The following is a 15,368-nucleotide window of genomic DNA, read 5'->3' on the forward strand; positions in this document are numbered from 1 at the left end:
ATCCGAAAAATGAACCTGTGTTTTATTATGACCCTCCTTTAAACAAATTACAGAGAAGCATCATAAAATTAAGAACAAGGAAAGTACTCAGCAAGAGCTTTCATTTGAGCCATTACTTAACTTTCTAGCTAGTGTGCTCTTCAAGATATGAGCTTTTAAAGTTGTCGTTACGCATGAATGCACATTTGCATACCCCCAAACTGAACCCCCTTTAATTACTGACCCATATTTCAAAAACATGAAAAACTGTAATGAGGTGATTGAGAATGTCCTAAAGGTTCACCTAACCTACTAAAATGACCACAATATACAAATTAGAAAGAAATATGACATTTTAAACACAGTATTATCAAAAAGCATTGATGCGCGTCGCTGCAGTGATCACATATTTGACATATTTTCAAAATGTCATAACTTCGTGAAACATTGATAGATTTCAAAAAATTTTTTTTTGTTGAAATCAGTGTAACTAGCTGCATGGACATATGAAATTTGATAAAAATCTGAGGGGGTGGGTTATATGGCCTGGGCAGTTGACATGGAATGACCCATACATAAAATAAGGCTTAGTCTGTTGTTTAATAACAAGAAAATCCCTATATTTGTGATTTCCAAAACTAAAAATTGTTTCACTTAAAATAAGCCGTTAAATATACGTTTTTGTAAATTTTTGTTTTTCTTTTAAAAAAGAATTTTTCAGACTCAACCAAATGGCTTAGGAAATGTTAAACTTGTACCACTTTCTTATGCTAATTGTTTTTTTTCTGTAGGACTGTTTATGCTGAAATGGAGAAAACAAGAACAGACGCAGATGGTGGTGATTTGATTGAACAACAAAATTGCTTCGGAACTAGTCAGTTTTTGACATAGATATGAAACTTGTTTTAATTATTCACTGATCAAATACATGATTGCAGGTTTGCCACCCGACTGTCCAACCTACAATGGACCGCATTCTATGGCCTGTTTGAAAAGTGTTTGGGGAGCTGTTGGATGTTTACCAGAGGGCAGTGAATATCCTGATAAATTATCATCCACCGAACAAGCTGCATTGTCTGCGCTAAAATATCCGTAAGTACAAACTATTTGACTGTGTCTATAGCAATTTGCTATAAAACGGCTTAGTCTTTAGTCTAGGGGCGTGCAACATTCAGACAGCTTTTTGGCTGGGCTGACTTCGTCTAGTAGTCAATTGTTACATGCTTTTCACTGTTAAATCATAGAAAGTTGTTATTTAGCATTTTTGACATTGTGATACAAGGTTAAGTTTTCGTAAAGCCTTCTGGGACAAAATTTTGCCCCAATGAACCCCTGGAAACAACCTACAGACCTTTAAAAGGGGCGCAACTGCAAAGTGTGAACCACTGCAATAAATGAATTTTCATTCAAATGTATGTGTCGGTTTATTAATAGGCCCCCAACTTATATTATAAATGTAGATTGTGGCCCATTGCAGTGAACAGTTGCACGCCCAGCTTAGTCAGTAATTCACCTGGCCCTGCCTTCTTCTTTTGTAGATAAATGTAGAAAAAAAAAGAATCCGCTAAAAAAGTAACAAAAAACAATGGTACGTTAGTTTCAGCATGATCTCATCAGCATGCTTGCAGACTAATCTAAAGTTTTTGTTTCATAACAACAAATTACATAACAGACATTGGATTTCAGGCCACAGCATCTCATGTTTTTAGGATATGATAGTAACTTTTGTATCTGTTTACAATATAATGTTGTTTTATAGTGATTTGGAAGCAGCTATGCAAACCATAAAAACTGACGCAGACACTGGATCAGCATCAGACCAACTCAAGTGTTTTGGGAAAAGTAAATACTTAGTTGAATTGCTAATCAGTAGTCCTGTACATCGTAACTTAGTAACAACTGTCACAAACTTATATACTTTGGGTATGTGCCTGTTTGTTAACTGGTAGTGCGCGAGTGGCTGATGGCAACATGCCTGTGACTTTCACGATCTTTTCTAAGGCACACATTGTGTTCTGTGCCTTGTAGTTACATTGACTTTTTTATTTTTGTGGTGGGCACAGGGTTCCAGAGGGTATGCAAAACCTGGAAAATTTGTAATTTTAAGACCTAGAAAATGTGTAAAAAATGCCAATTTGGAAAAGTTTTTGAAAATATTTGAAATTTTTGGGATCCTAAATGACGGTTTCAGCTCGGAAACAGTCAAACATCTGGTGATGAGTTACATAATAGCTGGATAATAGCAGCAGCATTATTTCGAAGGCATTCAGTTGCTCAATGCAGAAAAAGATTTTATTCTTTAGTAGTAGATACGGTTTTGTATATTTTTTATGTGACTTGTACTGTACGAACTTAATCAATAAAATTAAATCTTTCTTTCTGTGAGTAAATATTATGTTGAATGTTCAGGAAAACATTTATCAAAAACTTTGTTCATTTACCAAAAACTGAACTTTTCATCTTTGAAATTTAAAAAAATCGGTCCACCACACTTTCAATTCACATCACACTTTTCAATTCAGTAAAGACGCTAATCAGCTTCCTGCTTAAAATGTTTCCTGACAATGAGCATTAAAACCTAACGTTGAATGTGGAGAACAAAACATACTATCTTGCTGTTTTCGACATTGCACCATTTGTCTCAAATCCTTGACAAAAATAGAACTGAAAACAAAATCAAACAGAATGTGATGTCGGTGGTAAATTGAGAAGCATGCGGATATACATGCCCTTAAAACAGAACAAAGTGGTAAAGCCAGACAGCAAAACGTCGAGAGGGAGAGAGAGGGTATGATGGATGGATTTAACAAGCCAGCTCTGCATGATACAAAACAGAGGCTCCACAGATCTACCATACAGTCTTTGTAAAGTCTAAAAACTTTGAAAGATGTTGTTCTGATTTTTGAACAAAGAAGTTGCTGGCATAGGCCCAGTTTTTCTTGACAAAAATTTTCTTAACCATTGAGACTAGGTTTGATTCACATGGACTTTAGTTACATTATGTCTGGCCTATTAATGGCATTTTACTGAAATCAACCAGTCTCCAAAAACTTTATATTTTATTATGTGGTAGTTGGTCTTAAGTCTAAACAAAGGCTGTAGGTCTATTTAGGTTTGACTTTTCATAAATCTGCTGTTTAAACAGGTTTTAAATTGTACCTGGTGGTCTCCAGCATATTAGATGTAAATAAAGATATCTTGCTGCATGCAGGTCTACCTACTGAGTGTCCAACATACTTTGGACCGCATTCCGATTTGTGTTTGAGGATATTGTGGAATCTAGTTGGTTGTTTACCAGCAGGAACTAAATTTCCTGACAAACTGACTTCAGGGGCACAAGCAGTTCTTGCTGGAAAAGATTATGTGTGAGTAAAGTACTTCATTGTTACGGTTATTTTTTGTTTGGTCTCTAAATTTTGCTTAAAAACATTTTCGGATTTCCTTTTATTTTATGCTTTACTTTGCATCAAATGTGTAGTTCAAAGTATCCGATGTCTGTAGCGTTTAAAATAGGGAAGTGCAAATTCTATGAGAGTTAAAAAATGCTTTATTTGATCATTAATGCTTTTACTATGCCTTACATTTATGCCACAAAGTACTCTTAACAAATCGTTGACAGTTTTTTATGCTTTGTTTTTGCAATAGTATAATTGGTAAATAAAAGCAGATCACTAAAAGGTGAACAATGCTTTTTGCTAACCTCTGGTTTGCTATGCGTTTCACTTTTAGCACACTGTATGCTGAGTTTGAGACAATTAAAACAGATGCGGATGGTGGTGATTTGTTTCGACAGCAGGAATGCTTTGGATCTGGTAAACAGCTAAATTTGCACACAATTATACAAAGCTAGCTTGGTCGTTGATTTGTTTTTACAGCATTGCCTACCAATTGTCCGACTTATAGCGGTCCTCATTCTATGGACTGTTTAAAAGATGTTTGGAGCACGGTTGAATGTTTACCTGCGGGTGATGGATATCCTGATAAATTATCATCATCTGAAGTTGCCGTTTTGGTCACTCTGCCATACCCGTAAGATGTGATTGCTATAATAGTTTGTTTGTTTCATTTTTATCCTTGGTGGGCGGGCAGCACCTGAATGCGTTATGCTCACAATGAGTCCGCCGTCGAGCTGCCTGTTTTTATTGCAAGTACGTTGATAATTTTTTTGACTTGGCATTGGTGACTTCAATTTAGTTCAACCCATCGGGAACCACTGGGTTGGAGCAATGCAACTTAAGTTTCTTGCTCAGGGAAACACAAGCGACCGAGTTAGGATTAGAACCTACAACCTTGATCACAAGGCAGTTGCGCTAACTATTTGGCGAGCTTGGCGGAATTTAAAAATGAGAGTGTTTAAACTAAAAAATATCAGATCATCCAACAGGCAATATGTTCACCAAAGATGACTTTTTGTGTATTATTTGCTTTTATTCAGCTTTATCCTGTAGTTTTATTGAAGCTTGAGGCACCAAATATAATTCAATATGTATAGTCTAACCAAGCTGCAGACAGTGCACTATGTTTCTACCTTTAAGGTCTCATCAGTGCAGCTGGGAAAAGACAAAGGCTGTATTGGCTAGTGTAGCCTGTTACTGCCAGCAAACGAGTGTACTATGTTTCTACCTTTAAGGTCTCATCAGTGCAGCTGGGAAAAGACAAAGGCTGTATTGGCTAGTGTAGCCTGTTACTGCCAGCAAACGAGTGTACTATGTTTCTACCTTTAAGGTCTCATCAGTGCAGCTGGGAAAAGACAAAGGCTGTATTGGCTAGTGTAGCCTGTTACTGCCAGCAAACGAGTGTCGTTAGATGGCTACACTAGCCAATACAAACTATGTCTTGTCACCAGCTGCACTAATGAGACCTCATAGGTCGAAACAGTGTGCACTGTCTGCAGCTTTCTTATAATTTATTGGTTTGATGCTTTAATATGTTCTACTAGTATTTGTTGCCATGTTCTGTTAATCGAAATCAATTCTCCATTCTTAGCTTTATTTGAAAACTATTTTTTATATGTTGTATACAATTACTTTTTGGCAGGGATTTGGAATCAACATTTCAGACCATTAAAACCAATGCTGACAGTGGAACTGCATCAGAGCAACTCGAGTGTTTTGGAATAGGTACTGGTTGTTGTGTGGTGTAATAGGCTTGTTGCTTTAGTTTAGGGATTTTGTAAGGGTTGAATTTACAGCCAAGGAGTAATTTGGGCATATGTTATGAAATATTCAAGTGTGGTATAGGAGCAGGTGAAATGTTTACCGAATGTTTAAAGCAGTGTGTCTAAACCTTTTGTACACACGCCCCACCTAAAAATCTTGGAGACCCCAAATGTTTTATTGGGCATCGCAAATGTCTTATCATTTTAAAAAGGCAACTTGCATGCTTGAAACCACAATAACACAGTTTAAAGCTACAAAAACACCACAACAATGCAAGAAAAACAGGGTAGTTCAAAATAAAATGGGGAATATTAAAGTTTGAGGTACAATGGTTTACAGCAGTGGTTTTCAAACTTATTTTTGTTGCAACGCCTCTGGAAAGATTTTTTGGATTTGCGATGCACCAGCAAATCAATGTTAATGAGGAAACTTTTTATCAAAGTTGTGTTTATTGATACAACAACAAAAAGCCACGAAACGAAAATTCTGTGACGCACTTGGAAAATTCAAACGACGCACCAGGGCGTCGCGACGCACAGTTTGAGAACTACTGGTTTACAGCAATGACACTTGACTACCTACCTTAATAGTGCTTTTGTCTTTGTTTTCACTCATAATCTCACATAGATTTGTGCGGTGACTTACAAGGAACATGTTTTCATATTAATTCTAGTTTTAACATTTTGTGTTTTGTTGCAGCAATGCCTACTGGTTGTCCAACCTACAATGGACCCCACACTATGGCTTGCTTAAAAGTTGTTTGGGATCTGGTTGGTTGTTCCCCTGCAGGAGATGAATTCCCTGACAAACTTACAGCTGCCGAAATTAATGCATTAAATACCCTCACGTACAGGTCGGTCAAATTGTTAGAAATTTTACTTATTATGATTTGTAGTATGCAAATCGATGTCATTTTTTTGAGTTTTATTAAATAACGTAAATCTGTTGCTACCCACTTCTGATTACAATGGCTAAAATGGAATAATAACCCTGCTATAAATGTGCAAACATAAAATAGCTGTAATCCTGGTGTCATTCAAAAAAAAATGTTTTGATTATGTTGGTATTATGCTGGGTCTATAAAAAATGTAATATCATCAAGATTTTTAATAAATATCTTAGTCTAAAAAAATATCATTATAACTTTTTTTTGTAAGGTACTTTGTCACTACTAGTCTTCAACAAACTTGAGTAATGACACTTACCCTATGTTTATTGTGAAGCTAATGTTGTTACTTTATAACTCAAACGATAATGTATTAATGCAATGGGAATTGCTCGATTTACAAAAAAGGTTATTTGGTTTTATTTTCTTAAAATGTGATGGAAAAGTCATGGAATTTATGAATGAAAATTGTGCGGGAACCCTGTGGTTGAACCAAAAGGAAAGTTTATATTTTTACATGTTGTCTCATGATAAAAATGTAACTATCTAGCAGTTGCGCATATCATGAGTAAATGTCTTGGTTTTCAGAGATTTGTACGATCACATGGAAGCGATTAAAATTGATGCAGACTCTGGAATTAATGCCAAGCAAGCGGACTGTTTCGGTTCAGGTAATTTCATTTCATGTCTAGCTAAATAATTTGCTTCTGCATACAAGTTTATAACAAACCTTTTGATGTAGCTCTCCCACTTGATTGCCCAACATTCAGAGGCCCACATACAATTGATTGCATGAAATATGTTTGGAGCAGTATCGGTTGTTTGCCAGAAGGTGATGAATACCCGGATAAGATATCTCCTTCGAGACAGGCTTACTTGTCAGTTCTCAACTATACGTAAGAGTTTTTGTTACTGAGAAGCTACAAAACACTTTTGCATAATTTTCTTTTCTTTTTTACAGTGCTATGTACGCCACAATGAACGACATAAGGGTTTTGGCAGATACAGATGCAACTGCACAACTGAAATGTTTTGGACTCAGTGAGTTTTATATTTGTATCGAGCACTGAGTGATAATATACATCGAGAGTGGTCTGAGACTAAGAAAATAAAAGGACATATTAGGGTTTGAAAGAACTGAATATCCAAATATTATTACCACAAAACACTCTGTTTTAAGCACTCTGGCTCTGGTTTTTAGAACATTAAAACATTCATTGCAATAATTGAATTATATCCAAAACGTAGGTACACAAGACACAGACTTAAATAGTAGCTTTAATAAAAACCAAATTGCCAATGATGTAGAATAAAACATACTCAATTTATTAAACAGACGTTTTGTCAATTGTCATCATCAGTGAAAATATAATGTACAAGCGGAAACCTACATCCTTGGAAATTTGTTTTGTATTAAAGCTATTTCACAAAGTTCTTCAATAATCACCTGGTGTGCTATGAAAAATCACCTCACATGCAAACCTTGGCATGCATAGCAGGAACTGCGGACCCCTGATTTACACTTTACCTTGGATACATGTATGTTTTAATCCCATTAAATTTCTGTCTGCAGCTCTACCTACAACATGTCCAAGGTACACTGGACCTCACAGCGTATCTTGTATGGAAACGGTATGGGGTTTAGTTGGATGTTTACCAACGGGTGATGAATTCCCTGCAAAACTGTCCAGTGCTGAAATAACAGCTTTAGAATCACTTTCATACAGGTGCGTTTTTTTCTCTATTCTCGTATATGGAAAGAGCTAAAAGAAGCTGTAAAATAGTGTTATGTTTGCATTCCAGGACTTGGTTTTGGGTTTTGTAATCGAAAATGTAAAAATGTTACCTTAAAGACTTACTTTAGTGTAATCCATGTTAGTAAAGCAGGTGGCATGCTGAGTTGATTTCTTGTACAAATTGTTTTTTTTACAACTTTTAGTTGGTGTTTTTCAAAAATATACCTTACTAGTTTGCCAAGCTTACGTGTGTGTTTTATATCAATGTTTTCTTAAATAATAATAGATTAGAGTAGTGGTTCTTAACTGGGGCCCATGACCCCCAGGGAGGCCACGGTCGTAGGTCCACTATAAACATCCACCAAAAGTCATTGAGCTATTTCCCATCATCAGAATTAAGTGTGTGTTGCAAATTATTTAATTTCTTAATTTAATTTTGTCCATATTGAAGGTTTTTTCCAGATAGATCATGGACTTTACAATTTAGTTGAGTTTGCTACATACATGTTTTGGTATGGGGGCTCAGGTCTGACAAGGTTACTTAAAGGGGGCCACGAGGCCCGAAAGTTACTTTTATGGGGCCACGGTACATGAAAGGTTGAGAACCACTGCATTAGAGTTTTGGATTCCATTTGCAATAAAATAAAATTAACTAGTTGCAACTAACTTGAAATGTGTGGTAATAAACTACTCATAAGTTGTTAGATGCAGAGCACAAAGCCGAATTAGGTGTTGCTTTATTGCAGGGCTGTGTGGGCTCAATTTGAAGCCACAAAAACCTCGGCTGATGCTGGCTCTTCACTGGACCAAAAGAACTGCTATGGAGTTTGTAAGTGGAAAATTTCTTTTACCCCACCCTATATTTAATCACTATAATTTCATGTTAGTATTGACAAGACTTTGTCTAATGAAGTTGCTCTCTAAGTGGGCACTTGCATCTATAGTGAGGTATTTGTCATCATAATTGCAGCACTAGGCCAGTTTGAGCTTCAAAATTAAACACATTAGTAATAAAGTCAGCTAAGGTTAACATTCACACATACTGGGATCAGCTCTGAAGCGTTCATGCAGATCAGGGATCGCGGCATACTCATCTATAAATGATAGTACGCCAGGTCCATTGAATGCATTATATGAAATCAACCGCGTCTCCCAGGCATAACACAAGGCAGAGGCTAAATAATCTAGCTTGCGGTGGGAATCGAACCCAGAGTCAATAAAGTGCCTTCAATTGACTTGGTCTACTTTAAGTATTTGTACAAAAGCGTTAGTACATAAATACCTAAATATCTTTTAAAAAAGTAAATAATTTGGCCAAATGTTTTCATAATGCAGTATGCTTCTAACTTGTAACCTTGACTTGATCAGGTGATGACATTACATGATATTGTTGGTAAAATAAATTTGACTTGACTTTTTTGTCTAAATCAGGGGTTCCCAACCTGTGGTACCCGTACCACTAGTGGTACGCGAAGGTTTTTCAGGTGGTACGCGATTAGCTTCCGTTTTAGGCCAATAGTATTCTTCTGAATATAATTTGATTCGATCAAATTAGTTGTTCTGCAAGAAGTGGTACGCGTGGCAGTACAGAGCGTCCAAGTGGTACGAGATCGTAAAAAGGTTGGGAACCCCTGGTCCAAAGGAAGGGTCAGTAATATTTTTGGTTGTCAGTAGGAATTGGTTTGACACTGTTGGCCTAGTGTTTGAAATGATATAAAAGCATGTTGGTTCCATCAGTTTATTAAAATTGAAAGGCTTTTTAATTTTTATTGATAAAACCAAATGGTTCTCTTGCATTTATGTTAGTTTTACCATGTATGAAACTTAAAGCAGGTTGGTCAGTGCTGAATTTAAACACAACTTTTCATGTTCAAAGCTGGAATGGGACATGGTGAAAATATGCCTTTTCAGTAAAAGAATGAAACTTATTATAGTTTAATAGGGATGGGCCAAAACTGCAAATGTTCCGATTGGTCGAGCATCAAGCGTCTTAAGTTAATGCTTGGTGCTTGGCCGAGTACGCACTGTGCATTGTGCCGTCACAAACATTCCTTATTCCATGCTAGTTTGTAGCTTTCCTAAGTCTCTCAAGTCACCAGTCATGTATTAGGCTTACCAGGCCCTGAAAGTATGCGTTTTTCGCCATCTAACACATTACAAATAAAACAGTCATTTTTTTGTTCTTGGATACCATTTCAAACACTAGTTCTGTATATTAGCAGGGTATGAATATGCAAATTTTATGCTCTGTTCAGTTTTTGCAACTGCTCGGCCGAGCACCGAGCATCAAAAACAGCAATGCTCAGTACCGAGTACTCAGGTTCTGCTTTGGCTCGGCCCATCACTAGTAAGATATTTATGAAACAGCCCTGAATTTTGCTCAGGCAGATGTGGTAGCCCTATGCTACACATGCCAGCTTCTTACTTCATCAAGGTCTAATGGAGGGCTTCTAATATTTATAGTCAATTTTAATTGTGTCTTAGCTGTTCCTGCTCAGTGTCCGAACTACTTTGGTCCTCTTGACGTGAACTGCATGAAAGCAATCTGGTCGAAAGTTGGTTGTATACCAGCCGGTGACAAATATCCTGACAAACTTTCAACAGCTGATTTTGATGCCTGGAAAATTCTATCTTATGTGTAAGATTTAGTAAAGTATCTAGGTTTTCAGAAGTTTGCAAATCTTTATATTATTGACTTTCAATTTGCTTGATTTTCTTTAATTTAAAGTTTTAATTTTAAGACCAAAATGTAATGACAAAAATTTATAAACGAAGATGTAACCTATTCATAGTTTATTTTTGTCTGGAATTTTAGCTACATATAGTCTATAACTGTATCAATGTTGAATTGAAGTACTTATTTTGCAGTGACTTGCTGAATATAATGAACACAACGCGAATACAGGCAGATCTTGGTAACGGACCAAAACAACTTGACTGTTTCGGAACTGGTAAGTAACATTATGTATATGTGTTAAAGTTATGTCACAAAATGCACTTCTACCTTTATTTGACAATTGTGAAACACTGGATTTCATCTACTTCTTGATTTTTTTCGGCCAATATTGAATACAAATTGATATCTTTGTGTTTTATTTCCTCTTTGGTACATAGCATCAAGGTAATGAACATATTAGCATGTGGTGTTCTTTCATTATTTCTGTTTATAGCTTTGCCCACCGGATGTGCAGTATACAATGGTCCACATACTCAACATTGTTTGGAGGTTGTTTGGGGATTAGTTGGATGTTCACCTGCGGGTAACAAGTTTCCTGGAAAGCTTTCAAGTGCTGAAAAATCTACATTGTCTGCTCTAAAATACCCGTAAGCCTGTTTCTACAGGTTTTGTTTATAAAATTTTTAGGCATGTTTTAGTTGTTTGCAGTGTTTTTATTCTTAGCTCATTGCTAGATACTAAATGCATTTTAGTGTAAGCGTTGGTCAGCTTTGACTGTATGAGCAATATGTTTGGGAACTGTTTGCATTTTTCGATAAGAGTATGCTTGGCATTTACGCATCTACAGTATATCATTTTTGTCTTCAAAAGGGACCTTTATGATGAAATGCTTAAAACAAAAACCGATTCTGACGCTGGCAACTTGATCCAGCAACAAAATTGCTTTGGAGCTGGTAAGACGTTTGATGCCTTGTTTGTTACATCCGCTCATCATTTAAAATTTTATTGCAGCACTTCCAACTACTTGTCCGTTATTCTTTGGTCCCCATTCTTTGGCGTGTTTGGAATCTGTTTGGGCTTCAGTTGGATGTTTACCTGCTGGTACAGAGCATCCTCCAAAGCTTTCATCCACTGCTATTGCTGCTTTGAGCACTCTTACATACACGTGAGTACTTCTTTTATTCGTAGAATGTTGATGCTTTTTGCAATGTTTATTATTCATAGTTGCCGGTTGGTGTATTGTTTTGATATTTGAAGCAATTTTTTTGAATTAAAAAAGTTAGTGGATTATATGTTTCGTTTTTTAACTTTTTTAAATGTTCAAAGTGATTTGGAAGCGCATATGATGAGCATAAAAACTGATGCTGACACTGGAACAGATGCTGCTCAACTTAAATGCTTTGGAATAGGTGAATGATAATAAATGCATACAACATAAAATCTGTCATATTCCGCTCTGCTGTTTTGTGCTTTAGCTTTACACGTGGATTGTCCCACCTATGGTGGCCCACATACTAGGGATTGTTTGAAAGTTATTTGGAGCCTGGTGGGATGTTTACCAGCAGGGAACGATTATCCTGACAAGTTGTCCACGACTGAGTTTAATATTCTTGCTGCAATGGATTACAGGTTCTTTGATTGGTTTATTGATCTGTGTAGAAACATTAGGATATTATGAGACTATGGATTTTCAGTTGTTTATGTGTCAGACTCCCAATGTTGAGATTGGGAATACTAAATGATATTCATTGCTCATTAATTAGCTGACAAATTCAGCAAACACTTAAATCAGTCTGAGTATTTATTATTGCAAAACCTTTCGGAAATCGATTTCGCCCAAATACTGTATATGGCATCGTCAGTCCTATAAACAGGAAATAGACAAATAAATCACGATATGAACTGATAAAAATGTAAAATATAAAGGAATAAAAACGGATATAGGTATGTTGCAGTTAAAACACACAAGACCCTGCTGCAACGGCTACAACACCACTACTGAGTTGAGACTGAGAGTTTACGCGGGGGGGTTTAAGTTTAAGTAGTCCACTATAGGCACTGTTTGCTTTGGTTTTATTGTGTGTCCTGTGGTAACGTTCTTATCTTATCGTTTTTTTCCCCCGCGTAAACTCTCAGTCTCAACTCAGTAGTGGTGTTGTAGCCGTTGCAGCAGGGTCTTGTGTGTTTTACCTGCAACATACCTGTATCCGTTTTTATTCTTTTATATTTTACATTTTTATCATTTTATATCGTGATTTATTTGTCTATTTCCTGTTTATAGGACTGACGATGCCATATACAGTATTTGGGCGAAATCGATTTCCGAAAGGTTTTGCAATAATAAATACGCAGACTGATTTTAGTGTGTGCTGAATTTGTCAGCTAATTAATGTCAATATATGTAACTGGAATCGTCTGTTGAACACCCGTGGATCAGGACGATTTCTGTATTAGTACATGGTTATTGATATTCATTGCTGTTTTGCCTGTCCAATTGCACTGTTCTGTGTTTAACACATTCAGGCGAGATAATTACTGTTTCATTATTGGTGTTATCTTCAAATTACTTTGATTACTTGGGGCCCAACCTAAATTGGTTTTATTAGATATTAATACCCAAACTTTGAATAGAGACTGACTATGTATACTAATCAATAAACTTTTCCCTTTTTTCAATTTCATTTAAATACGAATGACAAACAGACAAACACAGTACACCTTACATATAACGGATTCAGTTAATCCCGATCTTCGCTTATCTCAGACAAAAACTTGAGGTACAAATGATCTGTAATATAGTAACATTTTATCTAATTGACATCGTATAATAATCCAGATCTTTGCATAATAATCGGACAATGTTTTGGGCCTGAACAGATCGGGATTAACTCAGGTCTACTGTAGTTTAAAACTAGAAACAAAGCCAAAGATATCAAATGTGGTTATAACTGCTGCAACAATATTCTACAATGAAAACAAAGAACAGCATTAACTTTTTCATGTTATTACTGTGAAGGTATAATAGCAGATTCTCACATTTGGCTCTGTTTTTCTATAGATCTGCTTATGCTGAAATGGACAAAATAAAAACAGATGCGGATGGTGGTGATTTAATTCAACAACAAAACTGCTTCGGAATTGGTAAGTTCCTAATATTGTAGATTTAAAGTTAGTTGAGGTTAGCCACTTATTAAACACATTCTTGCAGCTCTACCGGCTGTTTGTCCAACTTACAATGGTCCTCACTCTCTTGCCTGTTTGAAAACTGTTTGGGCCGCTGTTGGGTGTTTACCAGCGGGCAGTGAATATCCTGACAAGTTAACATCTGCAGAACAAGCAACATTAGCTGGGTTAACTTATCCGTAAGTACTGAGGATTTGTCTCTTACAGCCATTGCATAGGCCAAATTGACGAATACTGTATATGTTTATGCACTAGCAATATTGGAAATAAAATGTTTTTGTACCTTGGCTCTTACGCAGTGTGATTTGATTTTGGAACAAACCACTTAATTTCATTGTTACAAAAGTGTGCCCAAAAATCAACGATTGTGAGTGTTGATTTAATAGCACGTTTGAATAGTTTTTTCAATTTTCATCATGGCCATTACCCATTAGTCTGATCTGTTTTTAATATATTTAAACTTGTCAAAATAAATTGTTTGTAGCCTGGAGTTAAGCTGGTCACCAATGGGACAGAATCAAGTTGTAAAAACAGATCATGTGAACAGTAATTTTTAGTATTGATGTATTAGCATTTTTTTTTTCAACATTATGAAGTGACAAGCATTACAAAACAAGCACAAGTCAAAAAAAATGCTTGCAAAATTGTTTTTGCCCCTTTTTATGGACAAGTTCTTGTTTGTGAAAATAATTGGTTCTTGGTAACAAAGTTTTGCATGGTTATTGGGTTTCTGGTACCAGCATTTCAAATTTAATATGTTGGACCTAGAAGTTCAATTATGTGTATGAAATGTATTTTAAGTGATTTGGAGGCAGAGATGACAAAAATCAAAACAGATGCTGACACTGGATCTGCTCCGGACCAACTCAAGTGTTTTGGAAAAAGTAAATATTTCTAGACACATGTGAATTTTTGTTTATAGTAGTATTGCTTGTAACATTATATACGTTTAATGGTTCATAAGTTTAATGGTGAAAATAACGGCCCAAATAGATGTAAAAAGTGTCATGCTTTATTGTTCAAACGTTTCGGCAAATGGTCATGTCATCAACAGTGATATGAAGGCCACATCAGTTACACCCGTTTATATAAAGCATGTCGCTTTTTACATCTATTTGGGCCGTTATTTTCTCCATTAAGTATTGCTTGTATTTGGCATCTATGGATATTTTGTTTGTTACTTTTATTTGGTAACGCTCTTAATCAGCATTCAAATGTCATACTTTGGGTTGGAATTATAATGCAGACAGTGCCTTCTGTTTCAACTTATAAGGTCTTGTCAACTGCAAGTACAATGTGTGGTTTGGCAACAAACATAGATGTGTGAACACTAGCTTAGTTTGTTCATTGGAAAATTGTAACAAACTTTAAAGTGTTTATATTGTCACTGTACATATCAAATTATGTTGTTCTAAGTGATATCTTCCTTTATACAGGTTTACCCACTGATTGTCCAACATACTTTGGACCACATTCCGATTCATGTTTAAGGAAAATATGGAATCTGGTTGGTTGTTTACCTTTAGGAACTAAATTTCCTGACAAACTGTCTACTACAGCACGAGCAGTTCTTGCAGCAAAAGATTATGTGTGAGTAGATTGTATATTAGTGAGTCAGAGCCTCTGTGGCAAGCATTTTTGATGCTCAGTGCTCACTCAAGCAGTTGTTTGAATTAAGCCAAGCATTAGATAAAAAGTTATTCTAAACTAACTTTAAAACTACAGAATTACTGCGAAGCCTTTCCATG

At 36.0% G+C, this 15,368-nt stretch overlaps 1 protein-coding gene across 1 annotated transcript in view; it reads left to right on the plus strand.

Moving 5' to 3' along the window:
- The window catches only part of LOC145213302 (uncharacterized), a 70,629-nt gene that overhangs the window by 15,842 nt on the left and 39,419 nt on the right, over positions 1 to 15,368 (plus strand). Inside the window, exons 13-36 of the mRNA XM_080081529.1 lie at positions 771 to 853; positions 918 to 1,071; positions 1,739 to 1,821; positions 3,191 to 3,344; positions 3,709 to 3,791; positions 3,855 to 4,008; positions 5,017 to 5,099; positions 5,838 to 5,991; positions 6,613 to 6,695; positions 6,767 to 6,920; positions 6,986 to 7,065; positions 7,598 to 7,751; positions 8,507 to 8,589; positions 10,245 to 10,398; positions 10,629 to 10,711; positions 10,931 to 11,084; positions 11,308 to 11,390; positions 11,449 to 11,602; positions 11,764 to 11,846; positions 11,913 to 12,066; positions 13,496 to 13,578; positions 13,646 to 13,799; positions 14,422 to 14,504; positions 15,057 to 15,210. Of these exons, the coding sequence (XP_079937655.1) occupies positions 771 to 853; positions 918 to 1,071; positions 1,739 to 1,821; positions 3,191 to 3,344; positions 3,709 to 3,791; positions 3,855 to 4,008; positions 5,017 to 5,099; positions 5,838 to 5,991; positions 6,613 to 6,695; positions 6,767 to 6,920; positions 6,986 to 7,065; positions 7,598 to 7,751; positions 8,507 to 8,589; positions 10,245 to 10,398; positions 10,629 to 10,711; positions 10,931 to 11,084; positions 11,308 to 11,390; positions 11,449 to 11,602; positions 11,764 to 11,846; positions 11,913 to 12,066; positions 13,496 to 13,578; positions 13,646 to 13,799; positions 14,422 to 14,504; positions 15,057 to 15,210 (2,841 nt within the window). The remainder of the gene's footprint in view (positions 1 to 770; positions 854 to 917; positions 1,072 to 1,738; positions 1,822 to 3,190; positions 3,345 to 3,708; positions 3,792 to 3,854; positions 4,009 to 5,016; positions 5,100 to 5,837; positions 5,992 to 6,612; positions 6,696 to 6,766; positions 6,921 to 6,985; positions 7,066 to 7,597; positions 7,752 to 8,506; positions 8,590 to 10,244; positions 10,399 to 10,628; positions 10,712 to 10,930; positions 11,085 to 11,307; positions 11,391 to 11,448; positions 11,603 to 11,763; positions 11,847 to 11,912; positions 12,067 to 13,495; positions 13,579 to 13,645; positions 13,800 to 14,421; positions 14,505 to 15,056; positions 15,211 to 15,368) is intronic.

The sequence above is a fragment of the Phallusia mammillata genome, chromosome 2 (genome assembly GCF_965637545.1).
Source record: "Phallusia mammillata chromosome 2, kaPhaMamm4.hap1.1, whole genome shotgun sequence".
In the NCBI taxonomy this organism is placed as follows: Eukaryota; Metazoa; Chordata; class Ascidiacea; order Phlebobranchia; family Ascidiidae; genus Phallusia; species Phallusia mammillata.